The 21,274-nt window shown below is 45.0% G+C and overlaps 2 protein-coding genes across 12 annotated transcripts in view; one reads left to right on the forward strand and one right to left on the reverse strand.

The window, feature by feature from the left end:
- Positions 1-3,316, forward strand: part of SLIT1 (slit guidance ligand 1) — a 170,617-nt gene extending 167,301 nt beyond the window's left edge. Inside the window, exon 37 of the mRNA XM_041746170.1 lies at positions 52-3,316. Coding sequence (XP_041602104.1) covers positions 52-290 — 239 coding nt within the window. The 3' untranslated portion in view covers positions 291-3,316. The remainder of the gene's footprint in view (positions 1-51) is intronic.
- Positions 3,317-6,032: 2,716 nt separating this feature from the next.
- The window catches only part of LCOR (ligand dependent nuclear receptor corepressor), a 149,130-nt gene continuing 133,888 nt past the window's right edge, over positions 6,033-21,274 (reverse strand). For all 11 annotated transcript variants that reach the window (XM_041745458.1, XM_041745452.1, XM_041745450.1 and 8 more), the window contains one exon: positions 6,033-20,625. In XM_041745458.1, coding sequence (XP_041601392.1) covers positions 16,299-20,625 — 4,327 coding nt within the window. In that variant the 3' untranslated portion in view covers positions 6,033-16,298. The remainder of the gene's footprint in view (positions 20,626-21,274) is intronic.

Consider the following 21,274-nt stretch of genomic DNA (forward strand, 5'->3'; position numbering starts at 1 on the left):
CTGGCCCACGGGTGTGCCCTGAGGCCTTCTCTTGGTGTCTGTCCTATCCAGAGTCCGAGTGCCGGGGGGACCCTGTCCGGGACTTTCACCAGGTCCAGAGGGGCTATGCCATCTGCCAGACCACGCGCCCGCTGTCGTGGGTGGAGTGCCGGGGCTCCTGCCCAGGTCAGGGCTGCTGCCAGGGCCTGCGGCTGAAGCGGAGGAAGTTCACCTTTGAGTGCAGCGACGGGACCTCTTTTGCCGAGGAGGTGGAGAAGCCCACCAAGTGTGGCTGCGCCGTCTGCGCCTAGCGCCTGGCTGGACGGGGAGGGGTGAGGCGGGCAAGGGGGCAGGGCTGCGGCGGAGCCCGGGGGCCTGCAGCCCGCTCGGTGCGGGCCGGCGTAGCTGCTCCTGGGCGCCCGCGGCGTGCGGTGGGAGGGGTGGGCCGACCTCCCGGAGCGCCGGCGCTGGGGGCGGGGCGGGGCCCGGGCTGCAGGCCGCTCTCCCTCCCGAAGTGCCTTGCACAAATAGGCGCTTAATAAATATTTGTTGAATGAATGTGTGCTTGAGGTCAGGCCAAGAAGTGCAGAATGGTGACACCCCCTGCTTGCCTACTACTTGGGTCTGAAGGAGGGACTGGCCCCTTCCCAAACCAGCTTTTCCCTGGCTGCAGAAGCTCCTTATCCCCCTGCAGTTGATCTTGAAGCCTCCCCTGGGGCAGCCAGCCTGACTCTGCTCTGTATGCTGCTGTAGCATCTGCTAGCAGTAGGCCAGGCTGCTGATGGGACGGGCCCCTCCTGCTGGCCAGGAAGGGGCTGACCCTTACCCCCTGGGCTGAACAGCACAGCAGCCACTGCTTGATGGGGAATGAGGCTGGAGAGAGAGGTGAGTCTTAGGACCAGACCTCTGAATCCTGAAGTTATGGGTTGACCATTGTCGCTTCAAGGAGGGGGCTCTCAGGTGGAGGAAATGCCCACTGGGTCTATTTGGGGTGGTGAACAAACCAGAGAGGATGGTGTGGGATGGGAGGGGGGAGGTTGGTTCTTGATTCCAGCTGAATAATCACCAAAGGGGCATTTGTCTTTGGCTATCCCAGCTCATACCCGGCCACAAGATACTGGCAAGCCATTGGCAGGGGTACAAGATCAAGGGGGTTTGAACTAGGCTGCTTACCCAGGGAGGGGTCTCCTCCCAGGGACACTGGGTTCAGATCCTTTCACGGCATAGACCAGTAGGGAGCAGCCATCCAGGCACCAGGAAACCTCTGCTGCCTCTGGCACTCTGGGCAAACTTCTTCCCCACCGGCCTCAGTCTCCTCAGCTATCAAATGTGAAGTGGCTTGACTGAACATATGTAGAAGCAATGCAGACCCTCCCACTGTGGCTCCAGAAGGGAGGCTGGAGGAGTTAGAGGATCCATTTTCATTAATCACATCAACAAGTATTTATGTGCCTAACCGGGCTGGGTACTGTGGGTGTTCTGCTCATGTGGACAGACATGAACTAATCGTAGAGCATCACAGGAGTAGCCAGGATGCCTGGGAAGAGATGAGCCGAGGGCTCCAACCACAGACACTGGTCCAGGCTAGAGCTGCTCACCCTAGGCATTTGCAAGGAAGGACTCTGTCTGAAGAGTCACTGAGTATGTGGCCATGTGACTACAAATGCTTCTTTTTCCATGCAGAATGAAAACATGGAAAGCTTATATTTGAGCTTAAGTAGCGAACTGGCTAGACGGTCATGCTCTCCTGCCCAGATGTCTCCCCAAAAGTGTGTGCCCCTAGGGGATCCCAGTGGGTAAGAGGAGTGAGCATATCTCTTTCCTGGCCCTTTCTATCTCCAAACAGAAGACAGGGTTGGGGGAGCAGGCTGTGGTGTGACTGAGGTGGTATTGTGCCTATATCCTCAGCCACTATGGACACTGGGAGGAGGGACCTCTTGATGCTGAGCAGTAGAGGGCTGGAGCCTCTTACAATTGAGTAAGCCTGGCATGTTCCACTACACTGGGACTTGGGCCAGTGAGTTTGAGTCCTGGAACTCCTGTAATGTGAAGGTGATCTTGCCCTGCCCAACTGCAGAGGTGTTTTCATGGCTGGATCTGTTCTTCACCAGGGATTGGGCTCTACTGTAGTTCTGAGCAAGGCCACAGTGCCCGTCCCCTCCATGGACAGCAGCCTGGGCCTTGAGAGGCTTCTCATAGGGCTGCATAGCATCCCTCTCTTACCTACAGTTTGCAGGCCACTGGGGGACCCTGGAGAGCAGCTCTAGCACTAGCTCTAGCACTATTTCTGCTAGGCAGGTGCTGAACTACTGAGGAAAGCTCAAGCATAGCTGGCTCACCCCTTCCACGGAAGAGAGGTATTCTGGGACCACCAGCCTCGAGACACTTACCTTCCTTTGGCCATCACTTTTCCCCACTGCCCTGGAATAGAAGTGGCTCCCTGAGCTTGAGGGGCACTGACAGGCAGCAGCAGATTGGGTGATGGCTGCCAGGAGTCCTGTACTCCCAGTGCCATGGGGTTGGGAGGGCAGAGTACGGGGTGTTTGTACACAGGGAGTACCCTCTGAGCTGGCCACTGCCCCCACTGACCCCTCCACAATGTCCCACATCCCAGCCTGCCCCATGCTCACCCTTGGTCAAGCCGGAAGATTGGGATTCACCACAAGAGTAAGGGCAGCAAGGGGCTATGTGTCCCAGGATCAACACTGCCTCAAGTTAACCACCAACCTGCAAGCTGCTAAGGAACTGGATCACCACTCATCTTGCCTGTTCACATTTAGGCCCAGGAGAAGGCTCTGGTGAACTCATCTCTGATAAATCATCTCCGTATCTTGTCACCCCTTCAGTAAAGACCTTCCTTCGCTTTGATGTCTCCACTGGCTCTCTCCATCGAACATGCACTGAAGAGACACAAGCAGGGCAAGTCAGGAGGCTGCTGCTGCCACTGCTGGCACCACGGCCCCGGGCTCCCTGTGAAGGTGTCAGGAAATGGAAAAGGCCAGACTCGTCTCCTTTTTGCCTGCTATTAGCCTAACCGTGAAAGTATCTCTTTATACAGAATACTTAACAGATTCTAATATATATTTGTATTTCATTTTGTTATAGTATTTTTATATGTTAAAGTCAATATCCGGTGTCTCATTTTGCTTTTCAGATGTGGTGTGGTTATGGCATTTTGTTTAGGGGTTTCTGTAGTCTTGTCTGGATCACTCTTTTAGAGAGACTGGTTTAGAACAGGCCCGTGAGGGAGCCACACCTGCCCTTTCCCTAGAATTGTTCTAGAACGTGTTGGATATTGTCTGTTGTTCTCCATGTGAACATGACATTGTTTTGCTCAGGTTCTGCCTTGTGGATCTCTTTTTCTGCACCAAGGATGAACCCATGGCTGCTGACATGCCCCCCTCCCAGGGTTTGAGGGTTTCTGAGCTGTCCACACTCTGGCCACAATTCAGGGATGGCTCTTAGAGGCAGCACATGTAGAACATCTTCCCTTGGAACGCTCTGATCCTTCTGAAGTGGCAGAGGAGGTGGGTTCCTCCTGGAGGAAGGGGAAGTCTCGGGGGATATAGCTTGGTCATAACTCCCTGGGGATGTCAGGGCAGGGGCAGACCCTGACATGGCATAGCACACATGGAGATCTGGGGAGGCTGCTTAGCTTCATTTCCCTTCAAGTGTCTGCAGCTATACCCAAATTTTGTGTTTGAAGATAGAGCCGCAACCACATTTAACCTGGCTCTGAGGTTTCAGTTCATCAGGGCAACAGACCAGAAAGCAGTGGGGCTTCTCAAACTGTCCTGTAAGGTTAACCTGTCCCCAGTACAGTTGGTTCATAGGGATCAGTGGAGAAAGAAGGCAAATATACTTCTATAGTAGTTCTGCTACAATTTCAGACTGCAAAATTGCTCTTAGGAGTCTTCCAGGATGCAGGACCTGAGCATCTATGTGAGATGAGGCCAGGCCCTGACAGTCAGGCTGGGCAAGGTCACTACTACCAACGGGACCCACCTGGCCCTCCTCTGATGCCAGTACTACAGACTGATTTCCCACTAGATCATGATGATGTTTGCCCAGGTCATACCTTAACAGTACATGGTCACCTTGAAAAGGGGGGCAGTGATGGTAACTGCAATGCCAGCAATTAGGGATTTAGTAGGAAATGTAATGAACCAGTGCAGGGGAGAAAATGGTTTTAAAATAGGGATTGTGGGGCAGCCCAGGTGGCTCAGCGGTTTAGTGCTGCCTTCAGCCCAGGGCGTGATCCTGGAGGCCTGGGGTCGAGTCCCACATTGGGCTCCTTGCATGGAGCCTGCTTCTCCCTCTGCCTGTGTCACTGCCTCTCATGAATAAATAAATAAAATCTTTTAAAAAATAAATAAAAAATAAAAACAAATAAATAAAATAGGGATGTGGGACACCTGGGTGGCTCAGTGGTTGAGCATCTATCTGCCTTCGGTCCAGGGCATGATCCCAGCCAGGGTCCTGGGATTGAGTCCCGCATCAGGCTTCTGCATGGAGCCTGCTTCTCCCTCTGCCTGTGTCTCTGCCTCTCTGTGTGTCTCTCATGAATAAATAAATAAATAATTCAAAAAATAAGATAAAAAATAAATAAAATAGGGATGTAAGCTCAACTGGCCATTAGGTTACCTAAATAAGTCAAGTGGGCCCATGCCCTTCTGGCCCATCATTTGTATCACCACTTCTAATAAAGGTAAGAGACTTATTTCCCTACTGTTAAAGAAAAAAGGGACGAATGGTAGCTGACAGAGACTATGGTGACCTTAAAGGGACATTTTCCAATCTACTGACCTCCAGCTGATTCTTACCATGTTACTCACTTTATCAGATTGTCATGTCTTAAAAGAGAAGCCAGAAACCAAATTTTATGTAAATACTCATAATTTTTAAAACACTAAGCTAAATGAAATACATCTGTGAGCCACCAGTTTATAATCTCTGAGTTAAAGAGAAATAAGTGGCAAATTTTACAGGTAAAAGGAAATCCCCAGGAAAGGAAATGGACATAGCAGGGCTTGGCTGGGGAGTAGAAGCAACAGAAAGAATGACCAGGCTTCCAATTGGAGTTGCCAAGTTTTCCTGAGATTGGTGCTAACACATCTCTATCATCCCACTGCTCTGCACTCTCAGAGTTAGAGATGTCCCCTCACCTCTAGCCAGTCTAGTCTGCACCTCTTAGACATATTTTCGTTATTCTACCATAGGATGAATATGGGTGGAAAAGAAATTTAACAATGGAAAGTCCTAATCTGGAACAAGATGATTCTCCAAATATAAATTAAGAGAGGCAGCCCAACTGTCAGCTGCAGGGTTATTTTTACTAGCTATAGTTCCGCATGTTGATGGCTGCTGTCATAGAATTTATTAATGAAATCACTGGCCCACTGGACGCTTACAGAGACCCTCTCCAGCAGAAGTGAAAGAATACAGTGAAACAGGCCACGAGGCTAGGAAATAAAAGATTTTCCTGTCAACATTCTGCTGTGCCCCAAGACGGGCTCTGGAGAGCTGGAGCAGCCTTCCCTGGTGGCTCTGTATACCACTCCCAGAATTCAACAGTGGCTTACCTGATTCAGTTGCTCTCTGCCTCTCAAGATGAAGCACTGGCACCTTTCCAACTCCAAGGCAGAAATCCCCAAGGATTCATCCACAGTGTTTTCTTTTCCCTGAAGTTACGCATACCCCACAAAATGGCCACAGATCTATCAAACAAAGTTCCTCTGAGTCCCAACTCTGTGGCTGAGGCAGAAGGATTAAGAAGTATTGCTTTTTGGTTCCTTCTGGCAACTTCTCAACTTTGCCATAGGCTACAAGTGGAATACTGGGCTTCCATGCATTGTTCCCTGACCAGTAACTACACAAACACACTTTAATATCAAAGAAGTTTAATACGCTGCAATAAAATAAGCGCCTAGAAAAAGCTCATGTAATAGATGTCAATGTTAGAGAAATCCCTCCCACACATCCTCTAGCTCCATACCCCAATCCCTCAAAACCAAACAAGAAAATCTGAAACAACAAAAGAAATCCTTCCAAGCTTGGATTTCAGTGAGGGCCCCTTTACCAATAACAAGAACACAGTTTCCTACATGGCCTAATAGGAAAGTAAAACACAGAAGCACAAAAAGTCCACAGATTTCAATATTTAAGAGACTCGGTACATATTCAAAGTTAAAATAACTCCAACTTTTATAGCTATACATATTGTTTTAAAGCAACTTAATATATTTTTAAATTTCATATATACACTCTCAAAGGTTCTTCAGGTGAGGTATGTAAACATTGTCTAATGAAAATTTTTCAATGTTTCAAACCAACAAATTCACAGCATACATTGAATTTTTCATCCATTAAAGACACAGTATTTTCCTACACTCACTAACATAATGGAAATCCAGGCCCAAGAGATACACACCAATCATCCAGATTACCATTTGCAGAATTTATCAATTCACTGCTTTTGGAAAGACCACCTTCGCGCAGGTTGGGAGCACACACTTGGTACTGGGAAGGGGCTAGGCCCTCTGGAGACTCTCTCCTTGGGCATCTGGATCACTGGCTAAGACTCACAAGACAGCAAAAAGGAGCACATCTGAACAACTACAAGATTGACCTCGGCAATGACAACACTGGGAGGAACCAGAAAGACCTTAAAGGAACGGTAGAGATTCATCTTAGAGCTCCCTGGATCCACAGCCGGATCAGCAGCCCCTGCCCTAATCTCATTCTGAAGGGTTGTGGCCTAAAAAAGAATAAAAACCCAACACGGCACCTGAGCTTCAGTTAAATTGCATGGGCCTCCTATGCCCCCCTGGCCCCTGAAAGGCATTAACTCTAGCCTAAAGCAGGACCCTGGGCTGTGCTTTTCATACAGGTTGGGGTTGAATTTCTTAGTATCATAATGCATATGGGGAAATAATGCCATGAGTTCACAAAGACAACCAAGGCCTGCACATAGGCACTGGCCAGTGACCTTGGAGGAGCTCAATTTTGAAAACTACTTGTTCCCTGAGGGTAAACAGCAGGCTTCTATTGAGATTAAGTGAGGCTAATAAGGGGATTATTTATTACAAGGTAATAACACTCGGGGAGCCTCAGGCCAGAGTTCTATTTTACTCCCACATAATCTACAACGCCCCCTCCCCTCCCTCCCACCACCACAAGTAGTCACCTTCCCAATGACACAATATAGGTCAGTACTTTTCCCCTTGCTGGCTTTCAGGCTCAGCAATGGAAAGCTTTATCCTAATGCACCCACTTCAATCTAAAAAAACACTAGTGAAAAATTCCAAACACCATCATAAATACAAAAGAGAAGACAGATTCCAAAAGCTAAAAAACTACATTATTCTATTCATGGTTATTTGGGTGTGGGGTATTTTTCATAAAGTTTAGGATGGTCACAGGAGAGGCTGCTCAACAGCTTAGAAAGCTGTGGAACTGGACACGCTAGGAGCCGCGGAAGAGAGACTGCCTGCCTTGCTTGGATCTAAACGTTTTGACCCCAGACATTTCAAACTCAGGCACAGAGGAAGATCACAGGACATGGGCTTAGCTTTCAAAGGCAGAGTAGACAGACTCAAAGGACTTTTTAGCAATTTAAATTTCTAGTAGAAAAAATTCTTATGTTTACAGCCAAATGAGCTTTGCCTCAACTAGATTCTGGAAGCCCTACAGATTCATGGGAAAAAAAAAATCATTTTTCAATCTCCATGCCCAATTTTTGATGTGTCTGGTGCTGGCAGATTTCTCATCCATTTGCTAGAGTTGTGTGACATAAAGAAGCGTGCAGACAAACAGAAGCAAAAATTCAAGTACAGCCACCTCTCCAGCAAAGGCAAGAGGTCTTAGCAAGAGCTGTTCTACCCCCACCCTATCCTCTGAGACAAGGGCTAACGCAGAGCCCAGAATAAATGTTATTTCCTAGGATCTTATTGCTTATGGGCAACACATCAGAAAGAACACCTGGAAATCTGCTCTGCAGATCTGGAACTGACCAGTTTATCATATATTATATATATTCATATATATAATATATATAATATATAACATAACCAGATGAGAAGAGGGGGCAGTTAAAGCTTGGATTGATGTAGCATTACAGATCAAATGCCCCAAACGGCTCTCAACCTAGTTTCTGTTCTTTCTCCATGTGTGAACTGTGTTATGAAAGTAAGTCCACTGCTCAAAATATATCCTTCTACAATACTACAATGCAGACCAACACCACTCAGAACATGAATCTGTATACAGCACACATAATAAATATTTTTAAAAAACTATTTACAACATTACTTCTTGTGAACATTAGATGAGAGCAAAATCTATTTCCTCCTGCAAAGGTTAAAAAAGTGTTGACTGTCTAATTCAGTGCTAAATTCCCTGGCACCTAGTTACTCATTCACATTTCATCTTAAAATCAAATTTGCTTACAAATAGTATCTTAGAAAAAAACATTCTCCAGCATTACTGTTCAAGTTTCCTCCTCATTTGTTAGAAAAGACAAAGGGAGGCCATAAGAAAATATGCAAATTATGGTTCAGATGGAGGACAAAACCCCCTGTGTGTCCAGTCCCAAGCCCTCTGCAGCCCTGGAGCCGCAGTTCTCAGGCCAGCCAGCTGGGCGGAATGAGAAACATGACTCAGAGGTGCCCGGGAATGCGGCACAGGGGAGATGATCGTGATCATAGAGCCATCAGTTCCATCACATCGAGGGGTGCTCTGAACTGCAGACCAAGACTCCTGAGAAGTAAAGCTGCACACATCTTAGAACAGATGGTCTCATTCTGTAACCATGGGTTACAGGTGGGACTGGCCCACATCTGCACAGATGCTTGCTGAGACAGGGAAAAGGGGGAGGATGAGGAGGAAAGGGGAGAAGAAGAGAGAGCTGAGGCGCTCGTGAGTATTGTCAAGGTGCAGAAGGAAACACGCTTCTCTCTCCCATGGTTAATGACTATGAACAGGTGCGTGTCTTTCATAAACATGAGAAAGACTAAAATATATCTTAATGCTTACTTTAGGCAACCAGTGGTTTCTCCATATCCCACAGGTTTGGGTTTGGATTTCCTTGGGGTTACAACTAAGGCTCATTTCCCTGCACAGGTTGTTGGATAGCTGGAACGTATTAACTGTGTATGCAAAGGTGGGCTGCTTGAAGCAAGCCCTGATGCCATGCCTGGCACAGCCATACCCGTTATGGGAGACCCACTTTGTTTTGTGATGGGATGACAGCGGGGGAAGCACTCAGGTTCCCAAACCACATTGCATATGCCCAAACAGAGTGAGAGTTTCAAGGCTGCATCTTCTGCTTTCACTATGTTGTTTGGGGGAGGGGGTACAATGGATGAGCATGGTAATTGAGGAGGATGGATGGCTAGAAAGAACACTTTATTGGAAAGCCCTTTTGACAGTTTTTTTGTTGTTAAAATAAATACTTTGTATAGAAGCATTTGAACAGGAAAATATCACTATTTACACAGTGGAATAAATCCCACAGTGGTGTGTATAACTATGTATTATACAATGTATTTGAAACCACAGTCAACAACACAGTCTCCTAGAACACTGTGAAATGAATACCCTTAAACTACAGTGGCTCTAAAACGAATCCCTATCTGTGGTATAAATACATAAAATTATGCAGATCTTGTTTATATAGCATCTTTCTCACAAACTACCTCTCAAATACTACAGCTTCAGCTGCAAGACAGCATGAGGTGCAGATTACAGAAAACAAGTGGGTTGAAAAAGTTGATAAACTGAAGAGCATTTGGACCCAATGACTACATTCCAGAAGGAAAGTCAAAGTTATGGAGAGAAAGAGGCTTCTAGTATGACACGGCTATGGCCAGTGACATGCTTGGGAGATGGGAGACTGTCCCAGAGAAGATACCTAAAGGGGGCTGGGTGGCCTAAGCAGAAGAGGAAAGAGGTGAGGTGTCAAGAATGGCTCTTCAGACTGAGGTGAGCCAGGCCAGAGAGCTCTGAGCTTCTTCAGTCTACAGCTGCTGGTGTGCCACCAAGGTGCCATCAACATGCTGGTGTTTTTAAGAGAGCTGAGAATGGCCAGGCTGGATTCAGGGTTCAAACAGGTACAGGCCAACCATTTATGCTCACAAGTAGTGACCAAAACTTGAGGAGTGAGCCTTCAAATATACCACACACGAAAAAGAAAAGAGGGCTCTAGGGGGTAAAACGATCCTGCCTGTGCTGACAAGGAGAGGCACTATCTAGGCTTTAGGTTTATTACTAAATCTGTTTGCCACAGAGGAAGACTTAAAAGGCTTTGCAATTCTAGTTTTAACTACTTATCCTAGTAGATAAGATCAACAAAAGGGGATACTTTTTCTTTAGTTCATAAGCATACTCAGAAATAATGTGCAACAGCAGCTTGTGTGCCAAGATGAACAGGCAAGACACCCTCAAATCTAAAAGGATAGAAAATGGTGCAAGGATGGATTATGTGAACAATGTTTGTGCCTCACTGTCCACATAACTGATCTTGAATGACATACTGAAAGGGTCGGTAAACCATTTTTATAAATAGCCAGGTTGTGGATATTTTATATTTTAGGCTGTGATCAGCTACATATGGTCTCTGTTACTTTCATTTAAAAAAAATATAACCCTTTAAAAAAAGGTAAAATGCATTCCTCTAACCTCTGGCATATTATAAAACCACAAACACCTGTTTTTTGTTGCTGTTGTTGCTGTCTTATGGGCAATATGTACTCTCATGTTCCTTGCATACTGCTAAGCACCTTGTGTTACGTGGACTGGTCTCAGGCAGGGGAGAAAGACTCTGTGTATCACTGTGCTCGCCAGGTGGGTGGAACTACACAATTGCTCCTCTAAACAATGAAGCAAAGGAGGTCTCCTGAGCACTGAGCGTACACCACCAGCACTCTGGGAAAAGGAAGATCAGACAGACAGGAGGTAATGGAAGTAACTGAGTGAGCAGTTCCCAGAGCAAAAGCATGAGCAAGCAAACCCTCTGCAGAAGTGCCCCAGGTGGTCCTCTGGAACCCCAAGCACAACATAGCAAAGCCCTAAGTCAGAAGCAGCATCAGAGAGCTCTGGGTTTCTGCCTGAGTATGACTTAATATCTTTAAAGGAAAGAGATCAGACCTTCAAGTCTTCCAATCCATCCACTGTAGAACAAGCAGTCTGTTTTGACATTTCAAGGGATGGACTATATTGAAGGTTGCCTCAAAAGGCTTTCCACAATTCTGCTTGTTTTAAATACAATAATCTTTTTAATTTTTTTTCCCTGAAAAAGAATTTGGGAGCAAGCCTGGGGAAGAATACTTCTGCTGGGCTATGAGGACTGCCTTGTCAATGGGATATACAGAGACATGATTTCATACTTGTAGAAAGAGTTTCCAGTACTTCAGTAGATATCAAGCCATAAGAGGACAAAAACTAACAGCTGAGAAGTCAAAATGATAATTATCTGTTTCAAAAGAACTGAAACTATCACTGTTCTGGGGCCACTGAAATAAATTTTTTCACTGATATGACACAGTATAGAAGCTTATACTTGAGTTGTGGGGGTGAGGAAAGACCAACAGCTTGGAGGTTGACTGGATTTGATCCAAAGGTACAATCTACAACTTCTCAGTCACACTCAGGTTCTGATATGCTCCAATTTCCTATTCTTTTCTAAAAGCATGTTCAAAGCAAGCCCTTATTTTTTATTTGTTGGCTTGCTTTTAATAAAGTTATTTTGAAAGGAGAGTATGTGACTGAAAAAAAATCAGTGCTGATACATTTTTATTTTCCTAGAAGCTGCCCCAAAACATTACATAATATTTCCTTTGGGTTAGTGACTAGACTCTGTTTCCCTTCCGTGAAAAGGCTTTTTCCATATCTAAACATGTGGCTCAGAAAACTGAACCTCTAACTAAAGTATTCTCAGCTAATTTTGAAAAAACAAAACAAACAAAAAAACAAAAAAACAAAAACAAAAAACAAATCTTGGCTTGCTTCAGTAACACACAAGATGTGAAGCCAGAGTCTGGTCTAAGATAAGGACGGAGTGAATTGAGAGGCCCAGGCCATCCTGAGAAATCTGAAGCTGTATCTGGCTGTGGGGTCTAACTCCTCAGGCTAAAGACAGCCCCACTGTGGCCACAGTGATGGGAGGCTCCAAGAAGGAAGATGTGAGGCTACGGTAGCTCAGGTGTCTCTTCCATAGCAAGGAGAAATAAAGAAATGTAAAAGAACAAAACTGAGGAAAGATAAGGCGGAAAAAGAAGAAAAGAAGAGGACAAGGGAGGGAAGGCAAAATTTGTTCCTGAAAAAGAATTATTTTCTTAAGCAAGGAGGGTCAACAAACTTTTTCTGAAAAGTCCAAGTCAGTAAATCTTTCAGGCTTTGTAGGCCAAATGGTCTCTGTCATAGATACCCCACCCTGTTAGAAAGCAGCCATGGAAAATACATAAACAAATGGGCATGGCTATGTTCCAATAAACTTTTATTTACAAAAGAGTGACCAGCCCATAGTCTGCAGACCCTTGATAGGGTGTCTGTTAAAAAGATAGCTTGTGTGGGTTGATAGGAAACCAACAGGAACGAGTGTGGCTCCCAAGCCCAGCACCTTGGGAAATTCCAATACAGTCTCAGGTGCAGTGACAAACCAACCACCAGATGTGCTGTTGGTGACACCTGCATCGTGTTGTATGCTGTCCTTTCCTAATTAGCTCTTAGGTCCTTCAATCAGCAGGCTGCTGTCCTTAGAGGAAAGCAACAGCTTTAGTCCTCACCACAGAATCCACCACAAGACAGGAAAGAAACCAAACTTCAGTTCAAAGCAACTGTCTTGAAGTGATGTGTTTTACTGATGTCCTATCTGAATGGTGAGTAATGCACAGAGGAGCCCGTCAGGAGTAACACGCCTGTGAAGGGATGGTGAACTGTACCTCTCCAATCCATACTACTACAAGAACAAAACCCACAGCCTAAGAGTATTGTTTTTTAGATAAGGCTTGTGTAGAAATCTTTCATGAAATACAGATACAACAGAATTGGCCTACCTAAGGGATCCAAGAGACTGGCAACTGCAGATTAACAGACACCAATGACATTGCTATGCAGGAAGCTTTAAGAGCAGAATAAAGGTTCATGGCCTTCCTGCTGTGCTACAGATTGCTAAGGGTCTGAGGGAGTGCTATGGGTGAGGCTCTGGGTCCTGACCAGGAAGCAGTCTCCATGTCATCCTCCCAAACCCAGGGAGCCTCAGGGGCTAGAAAATGGAAGCCAGAAGTTGGGTCTCCTAAAGAGGGTCCAGCTCTGCAGAGCTATGGTAGAGCTTCGGTGATTGCTTCCCAGGCATCCTGCAGCTCTCCCAGAAGCTCAGAGGTAATACCAGTGTTCTCTGATCAGCAACTTTAGCTCCAATGCTGGGACAGTCACTGCACTGAGGATGGGCCCAGGAGCATAATTTTTTTTTATTATTTGGAATCTGGAATGTGGGACAGACTGCCTTTGCATATGGTGGCCAGCCATACTGTGAAGATGGCTATAAAAAGGAGGTCTTTGCAAGACAGGTAAAACAACGGGAAACAAGTCAGTTGCGAGTCTGGCGTGGAGGCGTCTAGGAGACAGGTTTGCCAGCACTGGCTCTAAGTGTAAAAGGGCATTCCAGAGCTAGCCCTCAAGTTCATATTTTTTTCTTCCTTCTATTAGCAAAATTAACTGAATCAGCAAAAATGAGATTTAACAAGTATAAAAATACTTCTAAACTTGTAAGTGTTCTAATTATGCAGAACCCCAGTCTATGGGAGTGTTGTTACTACAATAAAATGTAAGTTGATTTTAAAGATGTATTAAAAAAAATGCATACACATTGCTACCTTTTCTTAAATACTGCCTAAAATGGGAGAAAGGCTATAATCTTGAAGTAAGCTCTTTAAAATGAAAAAGAACTTAGAAAATTAATGGGATGAGTTATAGACCTGGAACTGGATGGGCTCCACCTGTTCACTGCCTCACACCTCTCCCTGACCTAATCCAAGCACCACTACAAGGTAGTCTACACGCAGCTAAGGGGGGTGCCTGCAACATACGTGCAGGAGTCAGCACATGTGACATCGGCAAACCTCTGCTGTTGAAGTCACCACAAAAACAGTATCCAGTGACGACTCTATGAAAATATTTTTTTTAAAACTTCAAAACCGCTTTTCAAAGATTAACTGAACCTACTAAAACATACTAATGCTTCTGTGCAACTTAATGCTGAGAAAGGGGGCTGCCCAGCATACACACTCAGCAGTCTCATTAATATAGGTAGCTCCTGAACGGCCAAAGTCAAAGATATTCAAACAAAAAAAAAGAGACTCATGGGATAGAGGAGACATTGGTGGGGGGGGGGGGGGGGGGGGGGGAGTCAAGGCTTCATTGAAGACAGCTTCACTGTCTATGAAATTCAACACTTCTCAATTTCCCATGAATCAAATGTTTCTTTCTCTCCAGTCCTATCCAGTCAGCAGAAGTTCTCATTATATATAGCAAACCTTTAACAAAATGGGAAGAAGGCCTGTTTTTATCATGACTTGATCAAACTATGCATGAAAAAAGTTCATCTGGGTTTACCTAAACAGATCTGAACAATCTAAATGGAAAATTTTTAATAAAAGGACAGAGTAGCACCTGTCCATACAAGCCTACTTCTGTGACAGAGCACATTAGAGAAGTTGGTTGAAGCATTAACAACCAAGCCTTTTGTGTAGAGTGGCCCAGTGGAAATATTGAGTATACACTATGTTATAATGGAGCAATGTTATAGGCACCAAGGTAAAACCAATGCAACCACCTCAGGTGTCACTCAGGAAAGGCAAACATTAGTTACAAACACTGCAGCTCTCACTTTTGAGCCATGGAACAGAACCTGACATGACAGAGGCAGGAGTGCTACTACAAGCATTAACTATCAGTATGGTGCTAATCAATCAGAATGCTAATACCCACTTTAAGCATGTACATTCACATTGGGATATGCCAACAGAACATGAGCTCCAGGTGAGAGGATGGGTGTGGGCCCACGAGGAGACGCTGGAGCTGTTTCCTCCACCGCAAGGCTGCTCTGACCTTAACATAACTGTGCTGTTTAGACCTTTCTGAGCCTGGTGCCCAACTGGTTTTGGGGATACTCATAGAGACTCTGGGCCACATTTAAACCATCTAACCTGTGCTAACTACCCAGCTCACTGCATGGGGAAGAAAGAATTTTACTGTAGAACTGGGGCTGGCAGACATCTGTGGCTAATAACCACAGGCAAATGCACCCAAATGCACATGTACACACAAACTCTTAAACTTTTCTATTACTGGAAATAACTTGGCTTTCTTTGAATATGGAAGTTTTCAGGGTAAGAAAGAATATTAGAACAGTCACTCTCATCCTAAATGTCAAGTTACAGTCACAAGATGAAAAAAAAAATCCTGTATTTTTTTTCCCCCTAAAGTCAGGTGAAAACCTCGTTAGAATGCTAGCAAGGCCAAAAATGAAAAGGATGGTAAGAGTCAGTAATGCAAATCACCTGAGGGGGTGTAAATAATTTTTAGAGATCATAACCCAATATTAACATCTTGTGACACATCTTTTGTCCCATGGGCATGTAATTTAGAATACATTTTCTAAATGACAAAGGATCAAAAGTGAGAGGAGTGACCAATAATGAATATGATTTTTTTAAAAGGATAACAGAAATATTCATCTTTCATAATAATCATAAATTCCCTCTGCATTCTCCACATACCATAAAAATGATTTGGTTTAGCTTTCGAATATCTTTTAAACAAACAAGATAGAGAGGGAAGTTCACTGCTAGGGTTTGCAAAGATGAGCATCTGTTCATGTACAGACACTGCAGGGTGGCTGCTGAAAAGCTACTTTTATGTGCATGATGGTGGTCTTCTCGGCTACAGTACAAGTGCTTGTGCATCAAGTATAAAATACAAGCCTTTAATCACATAGATCAGCTTTTTAGCTTTTGTAAATTTAAAAACAAAAAGGATAAATAAGGCACTGTACTTTTAAAAACTAAAACTGCTTGGTTCCAAGTTTAAAACCCAAGGAACAACCAGAATATAATATATAACTTCCCTTACTCAGCCTCAGAGAAAGACTCTGCAAGTTCCCTTCTCCATCTGAGGTGCATTTTCTGACATCTTCAACTGTGGTGTTCTTCATTAACTGCAGATTTGAAAGGCTGGATAAGCTTATAAAAGCAGATTTAATTAATGCAAAATGAAGGGTTACTTCTGTAGGACAGTTTAACTCGTGGCTGCCAGCCTTGTGATCACTTTGCATCTAGCCGTCTCCGTTTGCCATGAGAAGAGTCCAGCTTTGCCTTCAGCTTTCGCTTTCTCTGGGCTGCACTGTTCTCAGGGGTTTTTGTCAAGGGTCTGGCCCGAGTCTTTCCACTGCTCTGCCTCCTGTTGGTGGCTTTTTGTGGCCTGGAAGAGGATTCACCTACCCCCTTTTGCTTTGCAGGTTTTGTCCCTGTCTCCGAGGCAGCGGGCGGGGTGGGTCTTTTGTTTGTATTCTCTTTTTCCCTCCTGGAGGGAGGGCAGTTCTTCCCAGGAGACTTTTTAGGAATCTTCACTTTATTCTCTTTCAAGGATGTCTTTTTGGGCAGTTGGCTGACTCTGTCCCTTGCAGCTGGCTTCTTGGCTGCAGGGGTTTTGGTGGATCCATCAGGATGCTTTTCTTTGCTGGCTTTCACCACAGGGCCCTTGTCCTTCCTGTCCTGAGTGCTGCTCTCTGTCCTCTTGCGTTTATTCTGCACTTCTGCTTTGGGTAAGATTTCTGACACATGCTTCCCTTTCTTTCCCTTCATTCCATCAGTACTCTTGGGCTTAATGGGAAACCCATCTGCATCCACTTGCAGGGCAAGCTTGGGGGACATCAAAGGATTGATGCATACACTCTTACAGCTCTGTTTACTTTCCACAGCCTGTCCAAATGGGCTTTCCATTTTCTCGTTTTTGATTAAGCATTGCTGGGCTCTGAGCTTTCCTCGAATATTGGAATATTTTCTGAGGATCCGGGTACTTGCTGGAGTAGGCGAGTTTGTAGGAGGATGGCTATTTCGACCTTCCTTGACTTCCTCTATGCTGTCTTCAGAATTGAGGCTGAGGCTGACATCACTGCCATCCTCTGGCTCCACTTGATCAGGATTTTCTCGAAATTTAGCCCAGAGCTTCTGTGTTTTCCAATTGTTCCTAGCAGGAGTAGCTCCAGGAAATTTCTTCAAGTGTTTTTTCAAGCGCTCAGCCTGTAGTGAACTGGGATACAGGCTGGAAGGAGAGTACTTCTGAAGAGAATGCTTGACAGGGGGGATGTCTCCTGGAAGACGAGTATTGAGCTTCTTCACGATCACCAGAGACCGGGTTTCAGTTGTTTCTAAGAACCATTTGCAAATATTAGATAACTTAAAGTGTGTCATAAACAGCATCTGAACAGGAGAAAACTTTTGAACCTCCAACGAACCCCTACATTTCCGTGACCTTTTCTTGCTTTTCCAAATCTCCTTCAGTTTATCTGACTTGTTCCTTGATCTTGGTGTTGGCTGTGCTTCTTTTTCCAACTGAATCCAGCCTTTCTGAACTCTCATGTACTGGGCATTGAAGTTGGCAATAAGCTCTTGGTTCTCCTCCTCTGCACACCATTCCACAAACTTTGGCTGGTCATCTACCACCGTGTCCACATCATCATCATCTAAGGGATCTCCACTCTCTGAAGCTTCATTTTCCTTTGGCATTGGGTTTCCTTGTGCTGCTTCCTTTTCTGAAGTCACTTTTGCAGTATCCAAGGAGTCCAGAGAATGAGCACGTCTTAGGTTATAGGTCGAAGAGGTCAGTCTTGTAAGCCTTGGTACCCATCTGGGGGGCCCAGCAGTATCACCACTTCCACTGCTTGACAACCCAAGTGCACTGGATGGTGCGTCACTATCGTCATCTTTATCCTGGGTGTTTGCAGTGCCTACCTCATTCACAACCTCCTCCGTATCTTGTGCAGGAATTGGTTCTGGCTTCTCTTTTGATTGTTCTGGGAAGGTATAAGGAATACTTTCTGAGGGGTCATGAGCATTTTTCTCACCTAACTTAGACTGAACATAAATTTCCAGTCTCTCTCCAGGCAGGGACTGGCCAACTGTGGATATAGGATCACTGCTAGGAAAAATATCTCCTTCTTCCCCCTTCACTTGTTTTGCTAGCATGTTCTTAAAAGTCTGCCTGGTGATGATCCCACCTCCTTCACCCTCCTGCTCAGCATCTTTCTCACAAGGATTTTCATTGACATCTGGGTTTTCAGTATCCTCCAGAGCTTTTGTATGGAAACTGTCAGCCAGAAGGCTCTCAGGTGCCATCTCACCAGGGCACCCTTCTCTTTTAGAACGTTTCGTACCAGGATTTTTGGAAACCTTGATCTCAGGACAAGCAGAGGAAGAATCTGAACTTTGACTTCTTAGGCACCTATCGACAGAGGAGGGATCTGAAAGCTGACTCCTTAGGCACCTGTCAGAGGCTTCAGGAGTTTTTTTACCTTTTTTCTTCTTGTCCACATTCTCTTCAGGTGAGTCAATGTTTTGATCACATACATCTTTTTCTGAAGAATGTTTTAAGTCACTGCCCTGTCCCTCTAATTTTCCTGTACCACCTGCTGCCTCACTGTCCTCAATTTCACTGGGGTTTTCATTAGTAAAAGTGCTGCTTTCCTTCAAGAGTGGGTCAGTATCTAGCTCCTGAGTGTCTTTAGTTGTGGCCTCAGTACTGATGCTTTGGTTGTCTTCAGCTTTCCCCAGGCTCAGAGGAGGCTCTGAGCCCACTGGGGGACTTTCTGAGCATGGAGGATCTTCCTCTCTATTGGCTTCTTCAGGAGAAGAATGAGGCCTAGAAACATCTTCACTGCCTCCCTCAGAAATGTTCTCAGTAGAGGAAACCAGGTGACCATCTTGGATAAGAGTCTCCTCCTTGACATCCTTGATACCCAGCAGCTCGACTTGTTGTTGGTCTTGTTCAGGAGAAGCTATCCCACTTGCAGTGGGAATTGAGACCGTGGAGCTGCCTTCTGGCCTGTCCTCTTCAGGAAGGTGAGCAGGTAGAGCAGACACCAGGCTGGGGGCTGTCATTTCCTCTGACTTAGGAGAGCTGCTTGGACTTGGTTTATTTGTCATGGGGCAAACCTCAGGCTCTTGAGATTCCTTGTCAGAGGAAGCTTCTCTTTCTCCTTCATTGAGGGAGGTTGTTTCTTTACTAGGTTCTTCCTGGTTGTCTTCTCTGGGATCCTGCATATCCACTACAGGTGCAGGTGCTGAAAGTGTAAGGGTCTGCTTGGGAGTGACCACTGTCTCTGGCTCCACTGTTGAACAGCCCGCTTTCTCTTGGGAGTGTAAATTTCTGGCCAGTGTGCGAACAGTTGGCAGCTCACAACAATCACCATTGAAAAAGTATCCTCGAGTACTCTTCCTGGCTGTTTTCCGTGAAGATAATATTGATCTTTGATTCTCAAAGTGGCATTCTGTTATTGGCTGACTGATATAAACGACATCACACTGGTTATCATAATCGTTTATCCTCAACCCTGATGCCCTTTTACTTTTTCGAGCTGTCTTAATGGAGGCTGATATCATCTTGGTTCGTGAATGTCCATTGGATGCTTTGTGTACAGCTGGCATTGGGCTGGGAGCTAACCAACCATCTTTGGAATGATCAAACTGACCCTTATCACTGGGATGTAAATGATAACTCACCTTATTTCTTCCTAGTGAGTGAAGATGGTTCTCTTGCTTTGGCCTCGAATCTTGTTCACTGGACTCTAACTCCTGGCGCATAGGTGTTTTTGAGCTACAAAGTAAAGCATTCTCTTTGTCAGCAGTTCTAGGTGAATTCCCCATAAACCCTGAGTCCCAAGCCTCTTCTGATAAAGCTTTGAATGAATTTCTTTGAGAAACAATACAGCTGTTGCTCTCCTCACTATTCTCAGTGGCCACTTTCACTGCAATTAGACTTTCTACTAAAGCTGAGCTCTGCATATGGTCTTTCCCATCCTCACATATTTTCATATTCGTGTCTTGCTCCTGTCCAGTGGTTTGCCCCTCCAAGCTCTTAGAGTTGTGGTGGAAGCTTAATGAGGAAGAATTAGATGCAGTGAGGTATCCCAGAGTGGAACTATCCATTGAACTACCAGAATTAGGTTTAGTGGTTGGAAGTTCAGAGGAATCTTTCTGGATAACAGTCAAGGCATTCTCTCTTCCATCTACAGAGTTTGTTTCAGGAGGAGGCTCCTTGAGGGCCTGTTCTGTCAAATGTAGAGGGCTGTGTGAGCCTGATGAGTCTACAAACAAATCTACAGAAGTAGGAGACTTCATATTGAGACACGCAGCATCCTTTTCCTTATGTTTTGTTCCTAGCTGGGCACAGCCAGCATTGCAAGTGGATGTATCCATTGCTCCAGAATCAGGTTGCAAGTCCTCAGTGTCTGGCTGGGATTCAGTGTACAGATCGTTCAGGACACGGATGAACTGCTTCTGATGATGAGTGCACAGTTTGACCATAAACTTCTCCAGCGGGGACTTCGACGGATTGTTAGAATCTACTGCTATAGCCTCTGTTGAGTTCTCACTAGACAGACAAAGAGAAAGGAGAAATTAGTATGGTCATTTTCCAAAGAACATATTTTTACATTATGAAACTCACCAGATGTTACTCATGCTATAAAGAGAATGAAGAGACACTCTCAAACTGCTTCTAAGCGCCCATATTAATTTGATTTAATAAATGAGGAGTATTTACCTAATTAAAATACAAGGCCAGCCCTGTTAGATTCTCAAATTTTAGTAACATCCTTCTTACTTGTGATCATTCACAATAATTTTTATCTTATAGAGAAGAAATATCATTGAGAATTTTTCAGAAAATAAAATTTTGGACACATTATTAACTCCAGTTAGTCAATATATGCTTTTGCTTTAGGCCTGGATATTCCTTTTTACTTTTTTTTTTTTTAAGATTTTATTTATTTATTCATGAGAAACACACACAGAGAGAGAGGCAGAGACACAGGCAGAGGGAGAAGCAGGCTCCATGCAGGGAGCCTGATGTGGGACTCGACCCCAGGTCTCCAGCATCAGGTCCTAGGCTGAAGGCGGCACCAAACCCTGAGCTACCCACGCTGCCCTAGGCCTGGATATTCCTGTTAAATAGCCATTGATTTATAAGTCCACAACACTCACAAAAATTCAGATACTGTATATTACAACTTTGGCTTAGA

This window comes from Vulpes lagopus, chromosome 2, assembly GCF_018345385.1.
Source record: "Vulpes lagopus strain Blue_001 chromosome 2, ASM1834538v1, whole genome shotgun sequence".
NCBI lineage: Eukaryota > Metazoa > Chordata > Mammalia > Carnivora > Canidae > Vulpes > Vulpes lagopus.